Genomic DNA, 23,452 nt, shown 5'->3' on the forward strand with positions numbered 1-23,452 from the left:
CTCGCTTATCCATCTTCTGGGCTGAGAGGACAGATTTAGGCAGGATGTGCCTTTAGAGCAGGAGGGACTGTTTGTAAGGCGTATGCAGGCGCACAAAAGCACCAGTGTTCTCTTGGGCCAAATCTTCATTTTTCCTGGTTTAGCTGGAGCTGGGAAGTATTATTCCCACCGTCTGTGTGGCGAGGCATGTATTATCTCAGGAGAGAGGAGGTGGGTAGAACCTGTGACAGTTGGAAGGGACTTTAGAGATTCTCTAGTTCCACCCTTCTCTCACACCGAGGACACTGAAAACCAGAGGGGGCAACTAACTTGCCTAATGTCACACAGCAGTAGGGGAGGCAGGCAACCTGACACCAGTCCAAGGCTTGCTCTTCACCCCACACTTGACTTCTCTGCCCTGGGGGATCAAAGACTGACTTCGCTGTAACCTCCTCTTCCCCAGCAGCTCTGAACTCCTCTTCATCACGGCCCCCTGCACTCTGGCCAGCCATCACAGCCACAAGAGATGAAACTGGATCTACCAAGTTCCTTCCGATAGCCCAAAGGTCATCTCAAAGGTCATGCCAACCAGTCCCCTGCCCCTAGGTACAACACTAACTTACTTGCGCTCACAGACACCTATCACTGAGGTAAGAGGTGCAAAAACACTGCCTCGGAGCAGCCACCCTTCACACACCTGGAGGTTTCCCTCCCATCTAACCTCAATTCCTCCTGCTGCAGCGTGGGCCTGTTTCCTCTCAAGCTGTCCTGTGCAAAAACAGGGGGAGGGGGAGAACAGGATTCCCCGCCTCCAAACCCTCCTGTCTGCCCCCCTGCAGAAGAGAGGATGAGGACAGGGTATCCCAGGGTGGCTGGGCCCTGAGCCCGGTGCGTGTGTGGGGCACGAGGGCTGCGGTGGGGAAGCAGCCGCCTGTGTGGGAGAAACAGCTCTTCTGGGAATTGTCCTTCTGACTCTTCATCTCCTGCAAAATCCTGCATCTCAGGGTTAGGGGAGGGTCTCCTATGGGTTCAGAGACATCCATTCCCTCCCCATACCATTTATTGACTATTTATCATGTGTCAGGCACTGTGCTGGACATTTTCACCTATTACTTCATTTAAGTTTCACAACAATTCCGTGGTCAGAAACTAAACTGCCCCCCAGGTCAGTTCCTCCCTGAGACTAAATCTAACCTTGATCCCTCTTGCTGTGTTTCCTCTGGCCCCGCCCACCATGGCGGTGGAGAGGATTTTTGCTCCTGTCTTCAGAATTCCTCGCCTTACTCAGTGGCCCACCTCATCTTCTCCTGGCCGCCAACCTTTACCCCAGACTTGCCCCACGTGATGAGCATTATGGGGGTGAAAGGAAATGAGGCAGGTTGGGGGCTGGGGTGCAGCGCACTGCCATGTGCCAGACACAGAGCACATACCAGGCGGCAGGGGAGAAGGCCCGTGAGATCAGTCGGGGTAGACGGAGGTGGGTGCAGAACTGAGGACAGCAGTTTCTCCCTCCCTGTGACCCTTGCAGGGAGCACCGCGCATCACCTGTGGTGTGCTGGCCAGGCAGGGCCCAGATATGCAATGATCCTGTTCGCAGTGACCATCTCTCAGGTCCAAGTTCCAACCCACACATAGCCAGAGCCCAGGGGCCTGAGCAGAAGTGGGCAGGGCAAAAGACGGCAGGACTTGTCCTGGACTGTGAAGCTGCCTGTCTGGCAGCTGAAGCCAGAGGAGGGAATCTTACACCTCTTACACCTAGCTAAGCTCCTGGCATCTAGAGGTGCTCAGACCCTGACCCCTCTGCCAGGCTCAGTGGGGTTTCACACACCCCGTGGTAGCCACAGGCAACTGTAGTGAATTCACACCCACTTGGTTTCACTGTTTGGACTTTCTGGAGCCGGAGTGATGAAGGTAGGGGTCCCCTCCACTAGGGCTATCCCCCCATCCTGCCTCTAGGACGGCTGGAGCACAGGAGCCACTCCCCAGGGAATTCTCAGGCCTCACCCGGCTTCCATCCCTCTGGGAGATTCCAGCAGTGACAGCCTGGGCCAATGGGCAAGGGGAATTGGAGTGGTGGGTGGGGCTCTGGTCCCCGTGGGCGGCACCCTCCCCCTTCAAGCAGGCGTCATTGATATATGCAAAGCATATGCAAATCACCCAGAAGAGAGACACAACAACGATGGAACGTCAGAAGAGACCTTGGAGAGGAGCCAGCCTGTGCCCCCTCATTTCACAGGTGAGGAAAGAGGCCCTTGCCAGGAAGGGACTTGCTCAAGGTCACTCGGACATTTGGGCCCTGAGGCAGGACCTTAACGAGGTCTCTTTACTCAGTCCAGTGCTCTTTCCATGACAGTCCTGTCTTCCATGTGGGGGGGCCTACAAGGTGGTGAAGGGGTCACAGGGCCTGTAGGGGTTCCCTTGGACCCTTCCCTTCCTCCTGTGAGCCTGAGTAGTGGATGTGGGGGAACCACGGGCAAGGGCGGCGATGATGCCTGGACAGTGGGCGACCAGAGGTGTGGAGGGGCCAGAGGCCGGAGGCATTGGTTTCCGGCAGCCAAGCAGTAGAAGGCGGCAGGAGAACTTGAGTGTCTGAAGTCCAATGTCAGGGCAAGGTGCCCGCTGTGTGCGGGGAGGGGGTGGCGCCCTCACTACACACACATCTCTAAGCGCTCAGAGGCCCCCTTCCGCCTGGACTCTGATGACTATGACTCCTGACAGACCATAATAGCCAACTCAGGCTGGTCCCTTCCGTGGCTGCAGCTCCTTCCCTCCCTCCAACCAACTTGGCTTCTTAACCTTCCAGACAGTCCTAGAAAGCAGGACAGATGCTAAGGAAAGAAGAGAGACAGGTATGAGGGGGCAGACAGACAGAAAAGGGGAGACTAAGGAGCAGAAGGGGGAGACAAAGAGGAGAGACAGCGGGAAGGGCAGAGGGAGAAAAATGGAGGGGCAGGGATGGGGGGGCACCAGGGGGGAGAATGTGGGGGGATCTGAGGAGCAGAGGGGGGAATGTGGGAGCAGTGGAGCCGAAGGGGGGGCTCCCAGCCTCTGGAACTGAAGGACAAGGCTGGAGCCTGGGCGAGGGGCATAGGAGCCCCATCGAGGCCCGAGGCTGCCTGGCAAAAGTAGGGGACCAGGTCCCTGACCCTCTGCCCACCTCCCCAGCAAACACCCCGGCTGCCGGGAAATCAGTCCTCCCTCTTCTGCCTCCCTCCCTGCTCTTCTTCCCTCCCTCCCTCGGGGCAGGCAAGCCTGCTTCCCAGCCAAATCCAAAGCCTTCATCTCTGCTTTTCAGAGCTGGGAATGAAAGAAGGGGAAGCAAGTGCAGCCCTCAAACCCGCTGACGGCCAGATTTTTATTATCTTTGCTCGAATGGGCCCTAGGAAGCCAACAAGGGATTCTTCAAAGAGCATCTGAGTGGCTCATTGAAGCCTGCACCTGCACCAGCCCACCCACGATGGGCAGCTGGGGCTTGGGGCGGGGGCACAATCTGTCCCCCACCTCCCACCAAACCCAGAGACCAGATCGGAGGCTGCCTGGAGCCTCACCCTTCGTTCTCTGTGCCTAGGCAGGGGCCACTCGGTCAGGCAGCCAGGCTCAAAGGCTAGACCCAGGCCCACTGGGCCTCTGAGACCGTCTCTGTCCCTCTCTGGGCCTCGAAGACACAAACTAAGGAAGAAATCGGATCTCCTTGCCAGGGCTTGGAGGAGATAAGTACTTGGGATTCCTCGAAAGCAAAGCTTTAATGGCAAGCTCCAGATCCTTCCCCTGAAATCTCTGCCTGCCCACCCAATGGCCTCCCATCTCCCTTCCAACCAAGTTGGCCCTCCATTCCCGAGCCCCAGGCCCACTACTCAGGATCCTCAAACCCCAAACACAGCTCCCTCAGGTCAAATCCTCAACCTCGTCTCCCTTCTTTCCCCAAGACCTAACCTGGGGTGGAGATGGGGCTAAAACAGATCTGGTACTTCAAAGAGCCTAGCCCCCTCCCTCCTAAGCTTGGGTTTTGTCAGAGAAAGCCAAGGTTCGAACTGGGCAGACGGCAGCCGTGCCACCATCACCCCCAGCTCTGACCACACCGGTGAGATCGATGCTCACAGCCAAAGAAGGAATCAATGGTTCTAACTAAACCTTTTTTCCAGGGTGGGTCCCTAGCCAGAGAGAGAGAAAGAGAGAGATCATCTGGGGCTCTGCATCACAGCACCCAACTCTGCCCTGTACATATGTAAGAAACATGGAACCCTGGATTCCCAGCAGGAATCAGGCCATGAAGACCCCAGACCCCATCCCCTCCGTGTTAGGCAAGGAGGCAAGCAGAAAGCATGCAGTGGGATCAAACCTCCCAATGGCTCATTCCCAGGGACCCTTCCCCTAGAAGAGCTCCCCGTCTCCACTCAGCAGTGCCTGAGACCACAGTTGCTTCTTCCAGATTTCCAGAGCACATGGGGGACCTGCATCTCCATCCCGGCCCTGAGGGTCATCACAGAGAACTGGCCAACATGGTAAGGGCGGAAGGAGCAGGGGTGGGGGGAGCACTGGACAAAGACCCTCTTGTCCCCAAGGCGCAGTGGCAGGAAGCCAGGGCAAAGCCTTTGCACTTGCTGCCAATGGTGCCTGGGTGCCCGGCAGTCTGGGTGGAGGGGGGAATCTTATTCTTGGAACCCCCTCCTTTTATGCTCCATCCCTTGCTTCTACACTAGGCCACCAGCTAAGTCTCTGCCCCAACAACTCCCAGCTTGCCTGGAGCCCTCCTTCCTGTATGAATGCCGGACCCTGACACTTGCCCACAGTGGGCCCAACATCAACTAAAACCAGCAAAAGACCTCACACGGAAACCATAACTGCCCCCCACATATGTACACACGCGCAACCATGCCAGAAACCACCACCATCACAGCTGCCACCAATGATGACAAAGCCCCACATTTTCACAGTGACGGTCTCCATCAAATGCATCACCAATTCTTTAAGACCAGCAAGAAGGATAGGGAAGGGAATGAGAGAAACTGAGGCACAGAGTTAGACAGCAAAGCAGTTGGCTCAAGGTCACCCAGACCAAGATATCCAGAGCTGGAAAGAAGGCATCCTATCCCCACCCCAAAGTGCTCAAACCCAACACCAAGGAATATTCAGACCCACAAGCCTGGAAGTCTGGTCATCTGCCCCAGACTCCCAGCCCTTATCTGTTTCCCCCTCCCCCAAACAACAGTAGCTCCAACACCTTCTGAAAAGCTCCAGCCAGGAACCCACTTCTCCTAAAGTTGGGGGCTGCAAGGACCTCCTGGTTCCCTCGTATTTGGGAAGAGGGACTGGCAGTCCAGGATCTCCTCCTTGCACACTCCCTGTCCTTGCTCACCTGGCTCCCCTCGGCCCCCGGGGTCCCTCGGTCCAGCCTCCTCCCTGGAAGATCGGGCGCTGCCCTCCGCTGTCCTCTCCCACCAGGCCAGGGCAAAGCGCCGGAGGCACTGCCAGGGCTGCATGGGGAGGGGTGGGGCGGAGGGGCTTGCACCAGCAGCTGCACACACCCCGCCGGGCCCTGCCAGCCGAGCTGCGGAGGCACCCGGCCGGCCCCCTCTGCTTCCACCAGCATCCTGCTGCCCCCACCGACAGGACTCGGAGCTGGCCAGGGAGCTTCTGACGTAGCAAAGGGGTGCGTGGGAGGGGAGGGGGGGTTAGCGCGGCCCCTCCCCAGCCCCGCCCTCTGCCGCTCAGCCTCCGGCAGTCCTTACTTCCTCATTCACCCGAGATGCTCTCCCCAGCTGGGGGCGCCCTCCCCTGCCCTCTGGCCTCTGCGAGGGGAGGGCTTAAGATCAAATGGCCCCTCCCCAGCCCCTCCCCCTCCCGCCAGCCTAGCGGGGAGCGGGTCCCCAGTCTCTGCAACCGCTGCCTAGGCTCCCAGGTCTCCAGGGCTAGGGCCTCGAGGTGACTGGGGAGGAGGGTGCGGGGAATACAGGCTTGTATCCTGGCAACACAACCAACCCCAGAATACACTAATCCTCTTCCTTCCCTGGGGGGCGGGCGCAAAGCGCCTACCACCACCATCCAAGGGCGTGCACCCCATTCTGGGACCTGGGGGAAAGAGGCCTTTAATGCTCCCACCACTTCTCCATCCCCTTCGCCTCCCCCTGCATCCTCCTCTTCCTCCACCTCGGATGGACCACTCCCCTCCTCCACTCTCCTCACCATCCATCCCCCTTACTCTTTTCTCCCTCCCTCCCCCCTCCACATAAACCCCTTTAAATTTTAACCCTTCGGGCCCCCTTCCCCGGGCCTCACGAGGCCCTCCCCACCCGGTCTCCAGCCTCGCCAATGCAGGACCCCCTCTCTGGTCCCAGCACTCCTCTCGCCTCGGTCCTTCTCCCAAGCCCGGAGCGCCGCGGTCCCCTGCCCCCCACACACCTGCGCCCCGAGCATCCCTCGCCCCGTCGGCCGCCGCCTCCCCGGCCCGGCCGCCGCCCCCGCCCCCGGCCGAGGGGAAAACACACAAAGAAAACAGAAATACCTTCCACTTAAGCATGGAGGCACATTAGGAAGGAGAGAGACAGGGACATGCCTTGGGACGGAGCGTTCCCCATCGGGCGGGGGCGCGGGGGGCGGGGGCCCCGGGCCGGCCTGCCTGGCGCTCGCCCTCTCGCCGCCTCGCGGGCTCCTCGCTGGGCCCCAGCCCCGGGGCGCGGTGCCAGGAGGGCGGGCCGGGGGCGCGGGCCCCGCCGGGGTGGACCAGCTGGGAGGGCGCCGGCGGCCGGGCGTGTGGGTGCGCGCGCGCGCGGGCGTGTCACCGAGTGTGCGAGAGCGAGTGTGTGTGTGTGTGTGTGTGTGCGCGCGCGCGCGCGCGCCGGCGCGGGTGTGTCACTGCGGGCTGGAGCGCGCGCGGCGCGAGCACGCGCGTGTGGCCTGAACGTACAAAGGGCCGCCGGGGTGGCGGGGAGCAGGGACGGGAGGGGGCCGGCGCCTCGCGCCCTCCAGCTGCACTGCGGGACCCCGCAGCGCGCGGCCGGGCCTGGGGTGCGGGGAGCGCTCACGCTCCTCTCCCCGCTGCACCTGCTTCTTTCCCCCAGAGCAATCCTCAAGCCATGACAGGGACTAATGCCTAAAGTGGGGGCCGGCATCGGAGGAGGGGGTGCACCTCGAGGGTGCGGAAACTTCTCGGTCTCCCAGTCCGTGCGCGCCTTAGGATGGAGAAGCATTCGGGGACGGACGGGGCAGGGAGGGACTGGGGGACTACTCTTCAGCCAAGGTGACCTCCGGAAGCCACAGGCGCCCTATGCAGGGAGAGTCTGGACCCTCCTCTGCCCGTGCCGGGACGCCCCCCTAACTGTCTCCTTAGACCTGGCTTAGCCAAGGGGACCCAGTCCCACGGCGCCCCCTGCTGGGCTGCCTCCTTGCCCCCAGCTCGGGTGGCGGCCCCTCCTGGAGGCTTCTGCTGGAACTGCAGCGGCCCGTGCTGTGAGTGAGGGGAGTCGGCCAATCGGCTAAGCAGGACTACAAAGGAGGGCGCTCCAGCTCCTGCCCCTTCTCACACCTCACTTGGCGACGCCATTGCCACCTCCACCGAAGCCTGCAGAGCGCCAGCGCTGCCCCACCCCTGCCTCACTCCCACCCCCTCCCTGTCCCACCTTGGCCTACCTGTTGGCTCCACAGACTTCTCTGGGTCACTCTGTCCCCTCCTCCTCCTGTCCTGGTTGCTTGCTCTCTCTCTCCGGTTCTATGTCCTGTCCCTTCTCTCCCAAGCTTCTCTTGGAGAGGGGAAGGTCCCCTGCCCCTTTTATTTACTCCCGGCATTCCCAAAGCCAGCTTAGATGGGCAAGAAAAGGGCACAGCACATCTCTTCGCTATAGGCCACCAGGTAGAATGGCAGGCAAGCATAGGGGCAGGAGAGGAGACCCCACCCCAAGTGGCCCAAATGACAAACCGGTTTCCCCACTTCCTGGTCTACCCAGTTGCAGCCTTAATCCAAGCTCTCCCACTTTCCTTCCCACCCCCCCACCCCCCACCCCCAGCCTGCCCTGAGCCAGCCACATGCCTGGCTCGGGGCAAGTCTGATGCCCCTTAGAGATTAATCTCCAGCTGCAGTAACTTAGGTGACTGGGCCAGGGTAAGGAGAGGAGGGGCCCTTCCCAGCTCCAGCCGGACAGCTAAGGAGGGCAGCCAAGAGCCGTGTCCTGGACACACCGTCTGGGCACACGACCCCAGCAGTCGGCACCCTGACTTCTTCCCTCCTGGGCCAGCTGCCTCTCCCTCTGCCAACTGGATGGTGCCCATCTTTTGGCCTCTGAGCGTGCTGTGGGCACTCATCCAGCTCCCTGCTTGGATGCCTGCCCAGGATGGGCATGGGAGGCAGCAGGCCCTGTGTAGGGGAGGGGTCGGCAAGGGGACGGGTGGCTTCCCCTCAGCTGCATGGACACCAGTTCCCAAGCCTCTCAGAGCCCAGAGGCTGGGGACTCACGCTGCTGGTCCTCCATCCAGGCCCCCAGCTCAACCACGCAGGACGCTGCCCCTCCCCTCCCCCTCAGGTCCCCCTCCATGAGACAAGTTCTCCTCCCTTCCCCACATTGTGCCCACCTAAGTGGGAGGGCGTCAGCACGTGCTTTATCCATATTCTCTAATTTAATCCTCTCAACAACCCTGCGGAAGTGGCTGTTTTCAGCCCCGTTTCAGAGAGAAAGGAGTTGAGGCTCAGAGAGGCATAGCCACTTGCCCAGTCTAAGAATAGCAAAGGTGAAATTCAAACCCAGACTTGCCTGACTCCAAGGCTCCCAGCCTCTTTTTCTATCACCACCACCATCTCCCAACCCTGTGGGCTGCCAGAGGCAGGGGCCTAACTCTGATACACGTCTCATGGCCAGAAAGTAAAGAAAGAGGGTAAAGACACAGTTAATGTCAGGGTTAGGGAACTGGGTATTATCCCCTGGATGATGGCTGGAAAGATGCTTGTCCTGTCACATGGAGGTTTTTCTGGCCTTTACACTAGATGCCAAGAAGCCACGGGCTCGGGGACTTGGGGAGGGAGGCTCTGTGAATTAGCCCCCAGAGACTGGGAATAATTCCAAATATGACATCAGTGACCTCCTGCATCATGAACGCCCCCCCCCCCGCATAGTTAGAAGATTAAATCAGATTCAGGTAACATTTTTTATTTGTGTAGTTCACTTGTTAGAGACATATCATAAGCATTTCTGATCATCTTCATAGCTATGAGCTCACTTGACCCCCTCCTCTCCTCAAAACAGGACAGCGGCCTCCATGGGTCCGTGGAGGAGTGAGAAGGGATACAGCTCCTGAACAGGAAGCTTGGGGCCCTCCCCTGAGGCCCAAGTTGAGCCAGAGGGCAGATGGCCTGACACCAGCCACCCTCACTGACCCCACTCGATCCTCTGCCCCATGCCCCAGGGAAGATAGGTGCCTCGCTCCGCCCCCCCCCCCACCTGATCTCAAAAGCCAAGCTCCTGGTGTAAGGAGGAGGCTGAGGAAGTCATCTCCTCTGATCAGGGCGAGGGAAACACAGGTATTATTTCTTCAGCCGAGAGACCAGAATTGCTTCTGGAAGCTGGCATGGTGCCCGGGCACAAGCAATGTGCCAGCTGCCTCCACCTGAGATGCCTCAGGTGCCACCCTGCCCCCACTCTCGTTCCTCAATGAGTAACTTCCCTCTGGCCTTTCTCCCCTGTATCTCTGGCATTGCGCTTGACTGGGAGGGGGCTGCTGACTTGTTTGAGGGATTGGAACAGCAGATTGTAACCCACCTTGCCACCCACCTTGCCCTTCTCACTCCACGCATCCTGGGAGCCCACAGGAGCGAGGTTATGAGGGAGAGCCCTAGAGGTGAGAATTCTCAGCCTCACTGCTCCTTCCCCAAGGGTGTTTGGAACAGGGTTTGCACATGGACAAACATCTGGGCAGGAAAAGGGAGATGGGGCTGATCTCGGTTCCCCCGCCAGAGATTGAAGCCAGGCCACGGCAGTGGGAGTGCTGAATCCTAGCCACTCAACCACCAGGGACCAGTGGCCAATGACAAGGCCCCTGGCCCTTCAACTTTGTAGAAATGAATTCCCACAAAGACCAAAATTAGTGAAACAAGTAAAGTGTTTATTAGGAGGAAAAAGAGTACGTGTAGACAGACACACGGGCTGACTCAGAGAGAGTCACACCAGCATGGTACTTTGAATCATTTGTATGGGGCATTTCTTCTGGGTTTCCTTCGGCCAATCACCTTGCTTTGCCTGGTTCTGAGTCCATATTGGGTTTATCTTAGGGTCCTCTCATGTGTGCGTGCACCTCTTAGCCAAGATGGATTCTAGTGAAGAGGCCTATGGGTGGGTTGACATCACTCCCTTTCTGACCTCCAAGGAGCCTTTCCGCGCATGCGTAGTCAGGAAGTTCTCCTTGACCTTGAGAACAAGAAATACATGGTCTCTTTATCTCTTATCTGGGTAGGGCTCAGCTTTCTCCTCTGTCCAGCTGCTCAGCCTGGGGCCCATCTCCCACCTCAGGGACTGGGGTGGGCAGAGGGGCACATGGGCCTCTAAGGAAAGCCACTGGGGAAAAGGTGATGTGAAAATGATACTGGGACACCCCAAACTGCTCACTCTGCCACCTTGGAGTCCCCCACCCCAAATCCTCCGAGAAGGCACCCTGCCAGGAGTGTTATTGTCCAGCTAGGGCATTTCATGAGCCCCATTTGGACCACCCAAACTCCACCAAGGGTGGTCCAAAGGCACTGAGGGGGCTGTGGAGAGCCCTCTTCTGGGGAGAGAGTGACCAGGGGCAGTGAGCTGGCCTCTGGGGCTGGTTTGGGTTGGGGAGCTGAGAGGTGGAGGTTGCTTCCCTCTGCCCCAGACCTGCAGACTTCCGACCACAGCTCAGTCTCTGAGAACCTTGAAGCCTCTCTTCCCGTGTTCCTCACTCTCCCATTCCTCCTCCCACCCTATAGGAGAGGAGTAAAAGGCAGTAAGTTTCAAAAGACCCCCCTCCGTTCCCCTTGATCCCCCCTCCCTTGCTTGTTATTGTAATGAATGCTAATGAGGCTCAATAATTGACGTCCTCATTAGCACATCAAACCCACTTTCTGAAGAATGGAGAGTAAATATGCAAGGGGGGAGGTTCTCTGGGGTCCTAACTGTAGCCAGCCCCCCTCCAGAGAAACTCATCCTGGTGCTTCCAGCAGGGAGGGACCCCACTAGAGGGACTTGCGTTGAGAAACCTAGATGTCCCCCTCTGACTGAGAATTTTCTGAGCACAAGGCTCTGTCTTCCCTATCAGATGGCAAGCAAGGGTCTTGTCTCTCCCATCAGACTGGGAACACTGAGTCCCCCTCATTAACTCTGGCTCCTCCTCAGGACAGGGCAGTGGTTCTTAAACCAAAGCAAGAATTAGATTCCCCGGGCTTCCCTGGTGGCGCAGTGGTTGAGAGTCCGCCTGCTGATGCAGGGGACACAGGTTCGTGCCCCGGTCCGGGAAGAGCCCACATGCCGTGGAGCGGCTGGGCCCATGAGCCATGGCCGCTGAGCCTACATGACCGGAGCCTGTGCTCTGCAACGGGAGAGGCCACAACAGTGAGAGGCCCACGTACCGCAAAAAAAAAAAAAAAAAGAATTAGAATCCCCTTGGGCTTCCCTGGTGGCGCAGTGGTTAAGAATCCGCCTGCCAATGTAGGGGACACGGGTCCGAGTCCTGAGCCCTGGTCCGGGAAGATCCCACATGCCGCAGAACAACTAAGCCCACAGCAGCTGCGCCACAACTACTGAGCCTGCGCTCTAGAGCCCGCAGGCCACAACTACTGAAGCCCACGCGCCTAGAGCCCATGCTCCGGGACAAGAGAAGCCACCGCAATGAGAAGCCCGCGCACCGCGACAAAGAGTAGCCCGCGCGCGCGTGCAGCAACCAAGACCCAACACAGCCTAAATAAATAAATTTATTTATTTTTTAAAAAAAGAATTAGAATCCCCTGGAGGCTTTGTGAAAACAGGGGTTGCTGGGTTCCACCCCCAAAGTTTCTGATTCAGTAAGTTTGAGGATGGGCCTGAAAATCTGCATTTCGACCAAGTTCCCAAGTGTTGCTGCTGCTGCTGCTGCTGGGCAGGAAGCACGCTTTGAGAGCCAGTGGGGTAGGACTGACTTCTTGCTTCCCCAGCTTCGGGCTTTGCCTGCTAGTGGGACAAGTGGCAAGTCACTGCAGGGCCTGGCACACAGGGAGTGTCCAGGAGAACCCTGTGGCACAGATGAATGTACCTCCCCTCTCCTTTCCTTCAACCACCACCAAAGCCAATTCCTGCCACCATAAGCGCCCCTGGTGACTCCTTCCTCCCCTGACCTTGACCTCTGAGGGCTGGAGGTGGCCAGAACTGGATCTCCTGCCCCCCAGCTGCCTGCCACCATGCTCGGTGCTGCAGACACCAGTGGGTCTCCTCCTGGGAGAAGGAGGTAATAAAGGCGAGGGAGAGGATCCCCAGTATCCCACCTCACTTTGGGATGACCTCCCGGGGCCTCAGTGGGGAGAGGGGCTTGTGGATGTAGTCCACAAACATGCATGCAGCTCCCCACCTCCTTCCTTCCTACTCAGCCGCCTAGGCATAGAATGAAATGAAAGAGAAAAGAAAGATGAGGAGAAGGGACTAAAACAGGGAGAAGGAAGGCAGTTTGTATCTATCCTTGAGAGGACATACTGTGAGACACTGGGGCCCAGGTGGGCCACAAGCCCAATTCCTGCAGTACCACACCAAGCTTGGCTTTGAGGCTCTAGATTTCACCCTCTGATCCACTTGCTTGGGAAAAGAAAGGGAACACACACCCCTACTTCAGCCAGCAGCCTTGCCAGGACTGCCAACCAGCCTTATAAGCCTATGGTGGGCAGCAGGGAAATGGAACATGTATCATCCTCACCTACTTTACCCATGTTAGCACCTGGTAACCATCTCCTTGCCTTCCAGGGTCACAACAGTCACCTGTTTAATAATGAAAGTGGGTGGAACCCTCATCTATTGCTGGTGGGAATGTAAAATGGTTCAGTAGCTGTGGGAAACAGTTTGGCAACTCCTCAAAAAGTTAAACATAGAATTACCCTATGACCCAACAGCCCAAATGTCCTTCAGTGGATGAATAAACAATTTGTGACATATCCGTACAATGGAATACTATTCAGCCATAATAAAGGAATGGAATGGAGTACTAATACTACCTTCAACATGGATGACCCTCAACATTCTGCTAAGTGAAAGGATCCAGACACAAAATGTCACATGTTGCATGATTCCACGTATAGGAAATATTCAGAAGAGGTAAATCCATAGAGATTTGCCTGGAGGAGGAAGAAATGGGGAGCAATTACCTAACGGGTATGGGATTCCCTTTGGGGATGATGAAAATGTTTTGGAACCAGATAGAGGTGGTGGTCACACAACATGGTGAATGCAGTAAATGCCACTGAGTTGTTCACTGTATAATGGTTAATTTCATGTTATATGAATTCCGTCTCAAAAAAAAAAAAGTAGTAATGAAGTAGGCGTTTTCCAGGGAGTTCATTAAGTAGACCCATCTGCAGATTTCAGAGTCTGCCTTCTTTGGAAACAGGAGCTTGTACCCACATGAGTTACAGCCACTCCCCATGGTCTGGAGCACCAGGCATCCTCTCTGAACACTTGGAAGATGCTCATAGGACCCCAGGATGCAGTTTTCTGAACCCAGACTGCATCCTAGCAGCCTCCTGCTCTGCCTGGCTCCCATCCCAAGGGAGCCTCCCTTTCAGGTTCCTGCTTCCCAAGCAGATGCCTGACCAAGCGCTAAGGAGCTCAGCTTCCCATCTTCAGCTAACATCGTGCCATCTGCCCCAGCGGCAGGCCCACCCCTCCCTGATCATCTGGGTCCAAACACAGCTTTAAAAAGCCCTCTTGGGCTTCCCTGGTGGCGCAGTGGTTGAGAGTCCGCCTGCCGATGCAGGGGACACGGGTTCGTGCCCCGGTCCGGGAAGATCCCACATGCCGCGGAGCGGCTGGGCCTGTGAGCCATGGCCGCTGAGCCTGCGCGTCCGGAGCCTGTGCTCCGCAACGGGAGAGGCCACAACAGTGAGAGGCCCGCGTACTGAAAAAAAAAAAAAAAAAAAAAAAAAAAAAAAAAGCCCTCTGGTTTTCTTTCCCACAGATTATTTTAATCAGCCCCTAAGTGAGCCCCTTGTTCTCTGGAATCTCACACTCGCCCGAGTCCTTTCCCCCTGAGTTTGGCCCTGGGCTGGCTCCTCTGTGTGCAGGCGGGGAAGGGAGGGGTCTTAGGGTGAATCAGGCACGTTTGTTGCTCCCCTTGGCTCTAAAGCCCCACTAGGTCCTTCCTAGTGACCTTTAATGACCGCTTCCTACAGCAGAGGATTGTGTCCTTTGGAGACCTTGAACCTTTTGACAGAAGCTTTGCACCCTTCCCTAAACAAATGAACATACATGTCTAGCTGCAAGAAATCTGTTGGCCTCCCTGACCTCTGCAGCCCATCCAAGGACCCCTAGAGCAGGGCTACTCAAAGTTTGGTCCACAAGATGAGTACAGAAATGAAGAGCCATGTTTGAGAAAGCTTTATAGCGATTTAACATTGCCACACGTCCCAGTGCATGATCATTTTTGCTGTGTTTTATAAAAACAACATGGGTTCGGGCTTCCCTGGTGGTGCAGTGGTTGAGAGTCCGCCTGCCGATGCAGGGGACGCGGGTTCGTGCCCCGGTCCGGGAAGATCCCACATGTCGCGGAGTGGCTGGGCTCATGAGCCATGGCCGCTAAGCCTGCGTGTCCAGAGCCTGTGCTCCGCAACGGGAGAGGCCACAACAGTGAGAGGCCCGCGTACCGCAAAACAAAAAAACACAAAACAACAACAGCAACATGGGTTCACAATCAGGGACTTCCCTGGTGGCACAGTGGTTAAAGATCTATCTGCCAATGCAGGGGACACGGGTTTGAGCCCTGGTCCGGGGAGACCCCACATGCCGCGGAGCAACTAAGCCCGTGCGCCACAACTACTGAGCCCGCACTCCACAACAAGAGAAGTCACCGCGATGAGAAGCCCGTGCACGGCAACGAAGAGTAGTCCCCGCTCGCCGCAACCAGAGAAAGCCGCATGCAGCAACGAAGACCCAACGCAGCCAAAAATAAATTCATTTTTTTTAATTTATAAAAAAATAAAACAACAACATGGGTTCACAATCAATTGGATATTTAAAAAAAAAAAAAAGGTCCTTTATCATAGAGAATTGGAGAAACACTGCCCTGAGGATCTGGTCACCTCAGGGTAGACTGCCTGACCCACTCAGCAAATTTCTTAGGTTCGTATTTGACGCCCTCCATTGCTCTATCCCCAGTCTTTCCAGCCTTATCTCCAGCTACCTCCAGCAACAAGACGCATGCACGTGCACACACACGCCCTCTGTGTCTTCCCTTTACTCTCCGTGCCCTTGTGCATACTGTTTCCCACTTTGGGCTTGTCCTTTCCTTCCCCTGCACCTGTGGACATGTGACACCCACTTCCAGGCCCAGCTCAAATCTCACGTCTTCGATAAAGCCTTCCCCAGCCCTGCCCTCCTCACACATGCACACAAACACATTCTAGCTGACGTTCCGTCTCCCCTGGGTTTTCTTAACACCCACTTAGCTTTATTTGTGGCCATCTGTCTGCTCCTCGCAGGGCAGAGCTTTCGTCCTCTTGGTCCCCTCTGTCTTCTCCACCGTCCAGAGAATCTGTGCTCATGGATTCTGGGCATTCTGCTGCCCTGATTCTCCTGGGCCCTCCTGTGGCTGCTCCTCCGTGCCCCTCTCTTCCTTGCTGGGGGAGCTTCGAGCAACTTCCCAACAACTCCATGCCCCATTCATCCCTGGCTTCACCCTCCTTACCCGGGGTCGGACCTTCTCAGTAATAAACACTGGTATATGACTGGGACCAAAAATTAGTTCATAAGATTTTAAGGACTGGAAAAAATTAATTTGACCTATTTTTTAATGGGAAATTCTATTTGCATGTGATGCAAAATTCAAAAGGTGCAAAAAGAAAAAGTCGGTTTCCCCATCACTGTCTCTGTTCCTGGTCACCCAGGTCCAGCACCAGAAGTAAACACCATTCTCAGTTTCTCAGTCTTTCAGGGCTTGCCTGTGTGTTCACAAGCATTTCCTTTGTGCTCTTTTACCCAAATGACAGCATACGATCAACATAAACTAGAAGATTGTTTCGCACCAGCACATATAAAGGTGCCCCGCTGACAGATGTTTAGGCTGTGGTGCGAGATATCCTGCTAGTTACTTTATATTACACAATGTGAGTTTATCTGTAGAATAAATTCCTAGAAGCAGAATAGCTGGATGAGGGGTACATGCATAATAAGTGGTTTAAATATGAACCATTACTTCTGGTTTTGCCCTGATCAACGGCACCGGAGCAACCAATTTTTCCCAATTCGGCCACTTATTTCTCTTGTGGTGAGCCAGCTGGGAAAACTGAGGCAGAGACACAGACAACCCCCAACCCCCCACCCCACACCCTGCCCCGGCACCTGGAAGAATCCAAAGTTGGGCAAGGGACCTGTAAGCAATAAGAAGTCCAGCTCATCAGAGTTAGAAAAATGCCCCAAGGATCCTGCCCATCTTGAGAAACAGGGAAGGAGAGGATGTCTAGCCTAAAAAGGGAAAAGCTAAAATAATGATCACCTCATGTGTGAAGGAGGAGAGAAGCCAGAGAACACCCAAGGGGTTCCATGTCAGCAAGAGAGACTGAAGTTAGCTCCCAGTGTGAACTTCCTGCCCAACACACAGTCCTGGCACCAGGCAAGGACAGTGGGTGACTCCCCACTCAGGCCTGCTGGGAGGCAGAAGGCTGGAGCAGGTGACCACTTAAGCCATCCTGTGAGGGCACAGCCTCGCCAAGGTGAAAAGGCTGAGAAGTGGATTAATTAAGGCAAGGCCCTTTACGGTCTTCAAAGCAATCCCATAATCAAGCCTTTGAGGAGAGTAAGCGGGGATTGTGTGTAGTCCATTCTGCTGATGAAAAAACCGAAGCCCAGAGAGGTTAAGGAACTTGCTCGAGGCTTCACAGGTGAACCCGGACTTGAACCCAAGCTTTCAGCCCCCATGTCCAGTGAGATGGCCACCACCGCCCTGCCTCTTGGTCTGGAAGCTTCCCAAGATAGGACCCAGGCCTTGGTTCCTCCACCAACCTCCCCAGACCCCCTGTACCCTCACTCCTCCGTGCCGCCCTCCCCACTGACACCCCAAACACACAGCCCCAGAACAGGGCGGAGACGGCTGGGAGAGGCTGCAAATCCCTCTCCTGTCTAACAACTGAGCTGGGGAGGAAGAAGGAGATGGGAACAGGTCCCAAGCTCCCATCTCACTCATCCTCGTGTCTCTGTCTCGGCCTCTCTCGTGATAGGAAAGTAGGCCAGTTTGGAATATGTCACGGATATTTTCAACATCCCCATCTGTACTATACAGCTTTGCACACAGCCAAGTGGGTGGAGTCAGAGCCTTCCTGCCGGATGAGGGGTACACCTGCTACCTCTGGGGCTCAGCCCACATGCAGGCTGGGGACAAGCACAGGAGACCGTGGAGGGCACTGGGCAAGTGTTCAGCTGCCTGGACAGGGTAGGACAGGAGGCCAGCTGTGTCTGTCCTCTTCTCAGAGCAAGAGCAGAACAGCTGTCGCCTGTGAACACCATCCCACTGGCCCCATGAGCAGTGTGCCGGGTGGCCTGGGGGTTGAGCCATTTCCTGCAGGGGAATGGGTCTGAAAAGCTCTATGGGTGGGCTTCCCTGGTGGCACAGTGGTTAAGAATCCACCTGCCAGGGCTTCCCTGGTGGCGCAGTGGTTGAGAGTCCGCCTGCCGATGCAGGGGACACGGGTTCGTGCCCCGGTGCGGGAAGATCCCACATGCCGCGGAGCGGTTGGGCCCGTGAGCCATGGCCGTTGAGCCTGCGCGTCCGGAGCCTGTACTTCGCAACGGGAGAGGCCACAACAGTGAGAGGCCCGCGTACCGCAAAAAAAAAAAAAAAAAAAAAAAGAATCCACCTGCCAGTGCAGGGGATACTGGTTCGAGCCCTGACCCGGGAAGATCCCACATGCCGCGGAGCAACTAAGCCCATGCGCCACAACTACTGAGCCTGCCCTCTACAGCCCGCGAGTCACAACTACTGAAGCCCGTGAGCCACAACTACTGAAGCCCGCACACCTAGAGCCCATGCTCCGCAACAAGAGAAGCCACCACAATGAGAAGCCTGCGCACTGCAACGAAGAGTAGCCCCTGCTCACCGCAACTAGAGAAAGCCCGCGTGCAGCAACGAAGACCCAACACAGCCAAAAATAATAAATAAAATAAATAAATTTATTTAAAAAAAAAAAGCTCTGTGGGAGAGGTGATTGATATTTGAGGTGGACCTTGAAAGGAGAGTTGGACTTTGCTGGGTGGAGAAGATGGGGGAGGGTGTGCCCCGCCAAGGGGTGTGCTTGGGGTGGGGGGCTGGAGGCATAGAGGGCTGAGCCGGAATGACAGCAAGAGAGACTGGGTAGGGGTGGGCTAACACTGGAGAAGGGGCTGTTAATGGTGAATGCCCAGCTAAAAAGCTTGGGGTGTGCCCTGCAAGTCCCCATGAGGCTTTTAAGTACCATGATTCAGAAAGAACCTGTAGCAGTGGGCAGGGAGGAGTCACCTGGGGAGACGCAGGGGTGCAGGGGGTGAGTGAGTTTTCTCTTCGAGCCACCAGCCACCCTGATCACATCGTTCTCCAGTTTGCTGCGAGGGGCACCTCTCCTGATTGGGGGAGGGGAGACCAAAGCAAGAAATGAACTCTTTGCAGAGCTGTTGGAGAATTGCCAGATTAAAGGGGCCAAGGTCTGGGTGGGAGGTGCATTTCGAGAGATTCTCCTGGAAAGGTTCGTAGAGGGGACACCTGGACACTGTGTTTATTAAGCACCTACTATGGACACTCTGCAAGATGGCCTCATTTAATCCTTACAAGAAGCCCAAGAGGTTATTTTTGTTTGTTTGTTTTTAAACAATATGTTGGGGGTAGGAGTTTATTAATTAATTTATTTATTTTTGCTGTGTTGGGTCTTTGTTTCTGTGTGAGGGCTTTCTCTAGTTGTGGCAAGCGGGGGCCACTCTTCATCGCAGTGCATGGGCCTCTCGCTATCACGGCCTCTCTTGTTGCGGAGCACAGGCTCCAGACGCGCAGGCTCAGTAGTTGTGGCGCACGGGCTTAGTTGCTCCACAGCATGTGGGATCCTCCCAGACTAGGGCTCGAACCCGTGTCCCCTGCATTAGCAGGCAGATTCTCAACCACTGCGCCACCAGGGAAGCCCCAACTAAGAGGTTTTTTTCCCCCTTTTTACCGATGTGGAAACAGAATTTAAGTTTCAGTAGTAAAGAAGTAAAGGGAAGTGTAAGTCCCTTCCCTAAGGTCCCACAGAGTGTAAGTGGGATAAGAATTCAGGTCTGTCCATCCCCAAAGCCTTTCCCCTTCACCTCTCACCACCTCCCAGGAAAGAGGCAAGGCTCCCTCCCAAAGGAATGACTCAGGCCCTAATCTTCAGCCCTCTCTCACTGTCTCCACGCTGGACCAGGCCTCCAGGGCCCCACACCAACCCCATGACATGAGCCACTCTCAGATGAGAAAACCGAGGCTCAGAGAAGTTAAGTGACTTGCCCAAGGACACAAAGCTAATTAGTGGCAGAGGCAGGATTCAGACCCAGATCCCTTCTCATACCTAATCACTCACTAAGCTTCTTTGTTCCCTTTTCCTCATCTGTAAAATGCACCTGGGAGGATTAGAGAGAGTATGCACAGATATAAGCCACTTGGCACAGTGCCCAACAGTCCTTCAATGGTCAAGAAATATTTACTGAGCACCTACAAGGAGCAGGACCCTCTTCTAGATGTTGGGAGGTGAGAGGAAACAGAAGCCAGCCCCTGCTCTCCCGAGGTGGATACGAAGGCAAGGATGGAGAGGGGAGTGAGCCATAGGCACAGAGACCGTGCCCCATAATTGCTCCCACTAAGTGCTTGGGCAAGTCACTCTGGGGTTCTCTGCTTCTGGATCTAGAAAACAGGAAGAGCGCAGAGGGGAGATGCTTCACACAGAGTAGCCATCCACGTATTCTGTCACTGCCAGTCCCCTAGGTGAGCAGCCCTGCTCCCACCCCTGTGAGACCAGCAAAGCCCCTCCCCCCCGCCCCACACACCCACCCAGACACCTGGCCCAGGCCAAATCGGTGGCCTGGAGTTCACGCTTTGCTTCCTGCTCTCTCTCTTCCCAGGACCTGCAGCCTCTGCTCCTTGTCCTGTGGCAGACTGAAAGCTGCTTAGCCTCCTTCCAGGTCCAGCCCTAAATCTCATGCAAGTATCTTAGAGGTTGTAAGAACCTGTGGTTCAGGGACCACCTTCAAGGCTCTGAGGCAGCCCTGAGGAATGAGGCCCCAGCTCTTCACTCTCAAGGGGTGGGGCAGATTCAGCTTGAGTGAGGGGTGAGTGGGCTTCTGGTCGAAATCAGGGAGCTCCTTGTAGGGAAACAGGGAAATCAGAGTCTAACCTGAGGGATATAAGGTCGTCATAATTGGGGCCATTCTTAAGCACTTAGGACATTATTTCATTTAATCCTCTGTGTATATAAAATCCCACTTAATTTAAATTTTTTTTTTTTTTGGTTTTGCCGCGTGGCTTGCAGGATCTTAGTTCCCTGACCAGGGATCGAACCTGGGCCCCCTGCAATGGAAGCGCCGACTCCTAACCACTGGACCGCCAGGGAATTCCCTAAAATCCCATTTTAGAGTTGATAAAACGGAAGCCCAGGGAAGTGAAGTGAGTCACCCAAGGATTAGAAGTCCCTGCTCTTCTCTACCTCCACGCGGCTGGCTGGCTGAGCTCAGCCCCGTTGCTCCTGCGTTCTGGGTCAAGGCTGAACTTCAATCCCCAAGTGTAACCAGAGGTAGGGGTGCTGGGACCCAAGAAGTGGGGAGAAAGTTTTGCACCTCCCCTGGGTCATTGCTGGTCATGTCACCCCTTCTCTGGGCAGCCACCCACTCGGCCTCATCCCCAACCTCAGGGACAGGAAGTAGGGCCAGGGTTGGGAGGTGGGGTCAGGTCCTTCCTAGCTCCCCATTGCCGCTTCCATTACTCTGTCGCTTTCTTGCAAAAGTCCTACTGCATCTACTTGTGCCACCCTCTACCCCCCTCACTGGTGTTGTCCACTGACCTTGCCTTCCATCTGTTGAAGCCTTTTGGCATCCCACCCCCCTAGTGTACCCTGGGTAACTCTAAAGTCCCAGCCTCTCCGTTCTACAGCCTTCACATGTCTAATCACTTTCTCCTCTGCCCGCACCCTTGTCCACATCCTGTACATTGTCATCACCTGTAAGTGCTCACATTTTCCTCTCTGACCTCATCTTCTGCTCCTTTTGTTCAATTATTCCTCAGACAACTGTTCTTCGATCTCTGTCAATTGACCCGGTGATGTTTTCCCCATCCATCAGCTCCCTTCTGTCTTCATTCTCTTCCTTTTTCAGCCCAGAGTCTCTGCTTTATCAGATCATCTTCACTCACTACCCTCAGTCTTTTGTGGTTACATTTGCCTGGCAAGAGCCTGACACTGGACTTCTGATTCAGGAAGGCTACCTATGTTTACCACACCATCCCTCTGAAATGACAGAGAAAAAATATACTGAAGTTTTAAAGCAGATTACATTGTACTAATAGGAAAACCCAATAGAGAAGAGGAATCCAAGACCCCATAGAGCGAGCCTCTCAAAGTGTGAAGTTTCCTAAAAGGACCCTAGATTTCCTGTTAATATCAAGAACAAAGCAAGGATGTCACTCCTATTATCACAATTCAATATTGTGCTGGAGGCTCTAGCCAGTGTGCTAAAGCAAGGGGAAAAAGGCATCTAGAACTGAAAGGAAGATGTAAAACTGTCTTTATGTGAAGACGGTGTGAACGTCCATGTAGAAAATCTGAAGGAACCTAAAAAATAGCTACTAGAACTAATAAATGAGTTTAGCAAGACTGTAAGATATAAGATCAATATATGAAGTCAATTATATTTCTATAGACTAGCAATGAACAACTGGAAATTGAAATTTCAAAAAATGCCATGTACAGTAGCATCAAAAAATACGAACTACTTAGAAATAAGTCTGACAAAGGATATATAAGACCTGTACACTGAAAACTACAAAATACTGCTTAGAGAAATTAAAGAAGAATCAGTAACGCAGAGACATACCATGCTCATGGATCAGAAGACTCCATACCGTTAAGATATAAATTCTCCCCCAATCGATCTATAAATTCAACACAATCCCAGTCAAATTCCCCACAGGTTTTTGTAAAAATCGAAAAGTTGATTCTAAAAATCTTAAGGAAATAAAAAGGACTTAGAATAGCCAAAACAACTTTGAAACGGAAGGACGGGAAAACATTGGAGAGCCCTTCCCCCTGGCTGGCAGCAAGGAAGCCACAGGGTGCCTGAAGTTACTGTAGAAGACGTTGCCTAGGGTTACTGTAAAAGACATGAACCAGCAGGAGTTCATCAGGGCTCTGACAGCTTTCCTCAAAAAGTCTGGGAAGCTGAAAGTCCCTAAATGGATGAACACCACCAAGCTGGCCAAGCATAAAGAGCTTGCTAACTACACTGAGAGCTGGTTCTACATAGAGTGGCTTCCACAGTGCTGCACATCTATCTCCAGGGCTGTGCTAGGTTGGCTCCAAGACCAACACCTATGGGGACATAAACCACATCATGTCTAGCCACTTCAGCAGGGCTCCAAGAGTGTGGCCTGTCTGTTCCTCCAGGCCCTGGAAGGGCTGAAAATGGTAGACAAGGACCAAGATGGGGGTGGCAAGCTGACACCTCAGGGACAGAGACATCTAGACAGAATTGCCAGATGGGGGCATCTGCCTAAGAGAAGCATTAGAACAAATGCTGGGTTAATAAATTGCCTCATTCTTTAAAAACAAAAACTAGTTGGAGAACTTACACTATGTAAACTCAAGGTTATTAGAAAGCTATAGCAATCAAGGCAGTGCATGTTGGGATCAAGATAGACAAATAGACTAAAGGAAGAGAATACAAAGTCTATAAACAGACCCACACATATATGGTCAATTGATTTTTAACAAAGCTGCAAAGACAGTCTAGGGGAAGAAGGATAGTCTTTTCAACAAATGGTCCTGGGAGAAATGGATATCCATATACAAAATAAAGTACCTCACACCATGTATAAAAATTATCTCAAAGTGGATCCTAGACCTAAACATAAGCCTGAAAGTATAAAATTTCTAGAAAAAGACATAGAAGAAAATCCTTGCGACCTTGGGTTAGGCAAAGATTTCTTAGATAAGACACTTTAAAAGAAAAAATTGGACTTTATTAAAATTAAGGCTTTCTGCTATTTGGAAGACACTGTTAAAGGAATAAAAAGACAAGCCCCAGGGCTTCCCTGGTGGCACAGTTGTTGAGAGTCCGCC

General features: G+C 54.6%; 1 protein-coding gene and 1 pseudogene across 1 annotated transcript in view; one reads left to right on the forward strand and one right to left on the reverse strand.

The window, feature by feature from the left end:
- SRCIN1 (SRC kinase signaling inhibitor 1) overlaps positions 1-5,603 on the reverse strand; it is a 63,609-nt gene extending 58,006 nt beyond the window's left edge. Inside the window, 1 exon segment of the mRNA XM_032615614.1 lies at positions 5,336-5,603. Within this exon segment, the coding sequence (XP_032471505.1) occupies positions 5,336-5,459 (124 nt within the window). The 5' untranslated portion in view covers positions 5,460-5,603.
- Positions 5,604-10,340: 4,737 nt separating this feature from the next.
- LOC116746179 lies at positions 10,341-22,936 on the forward strand (annotated as a pseudogene).
- The last annotated feature ends 516 nt before the right edge of the window (positions 22,937-23,452 follow it).

This window comes from Phocoena sinus, chromosome 20, assembly GCF_008692025.1.
Source record: "Phocoena sinus isolate mPhoSin1 chromosome 20, mPhoSin1.pri, whole genome shotgun sequence".
NCBI lineage: Eukaryota > Metazoa > Chordata > Mammalia > Artiodactyla > Phocoenidae > Phocoena > Phocoena sinus.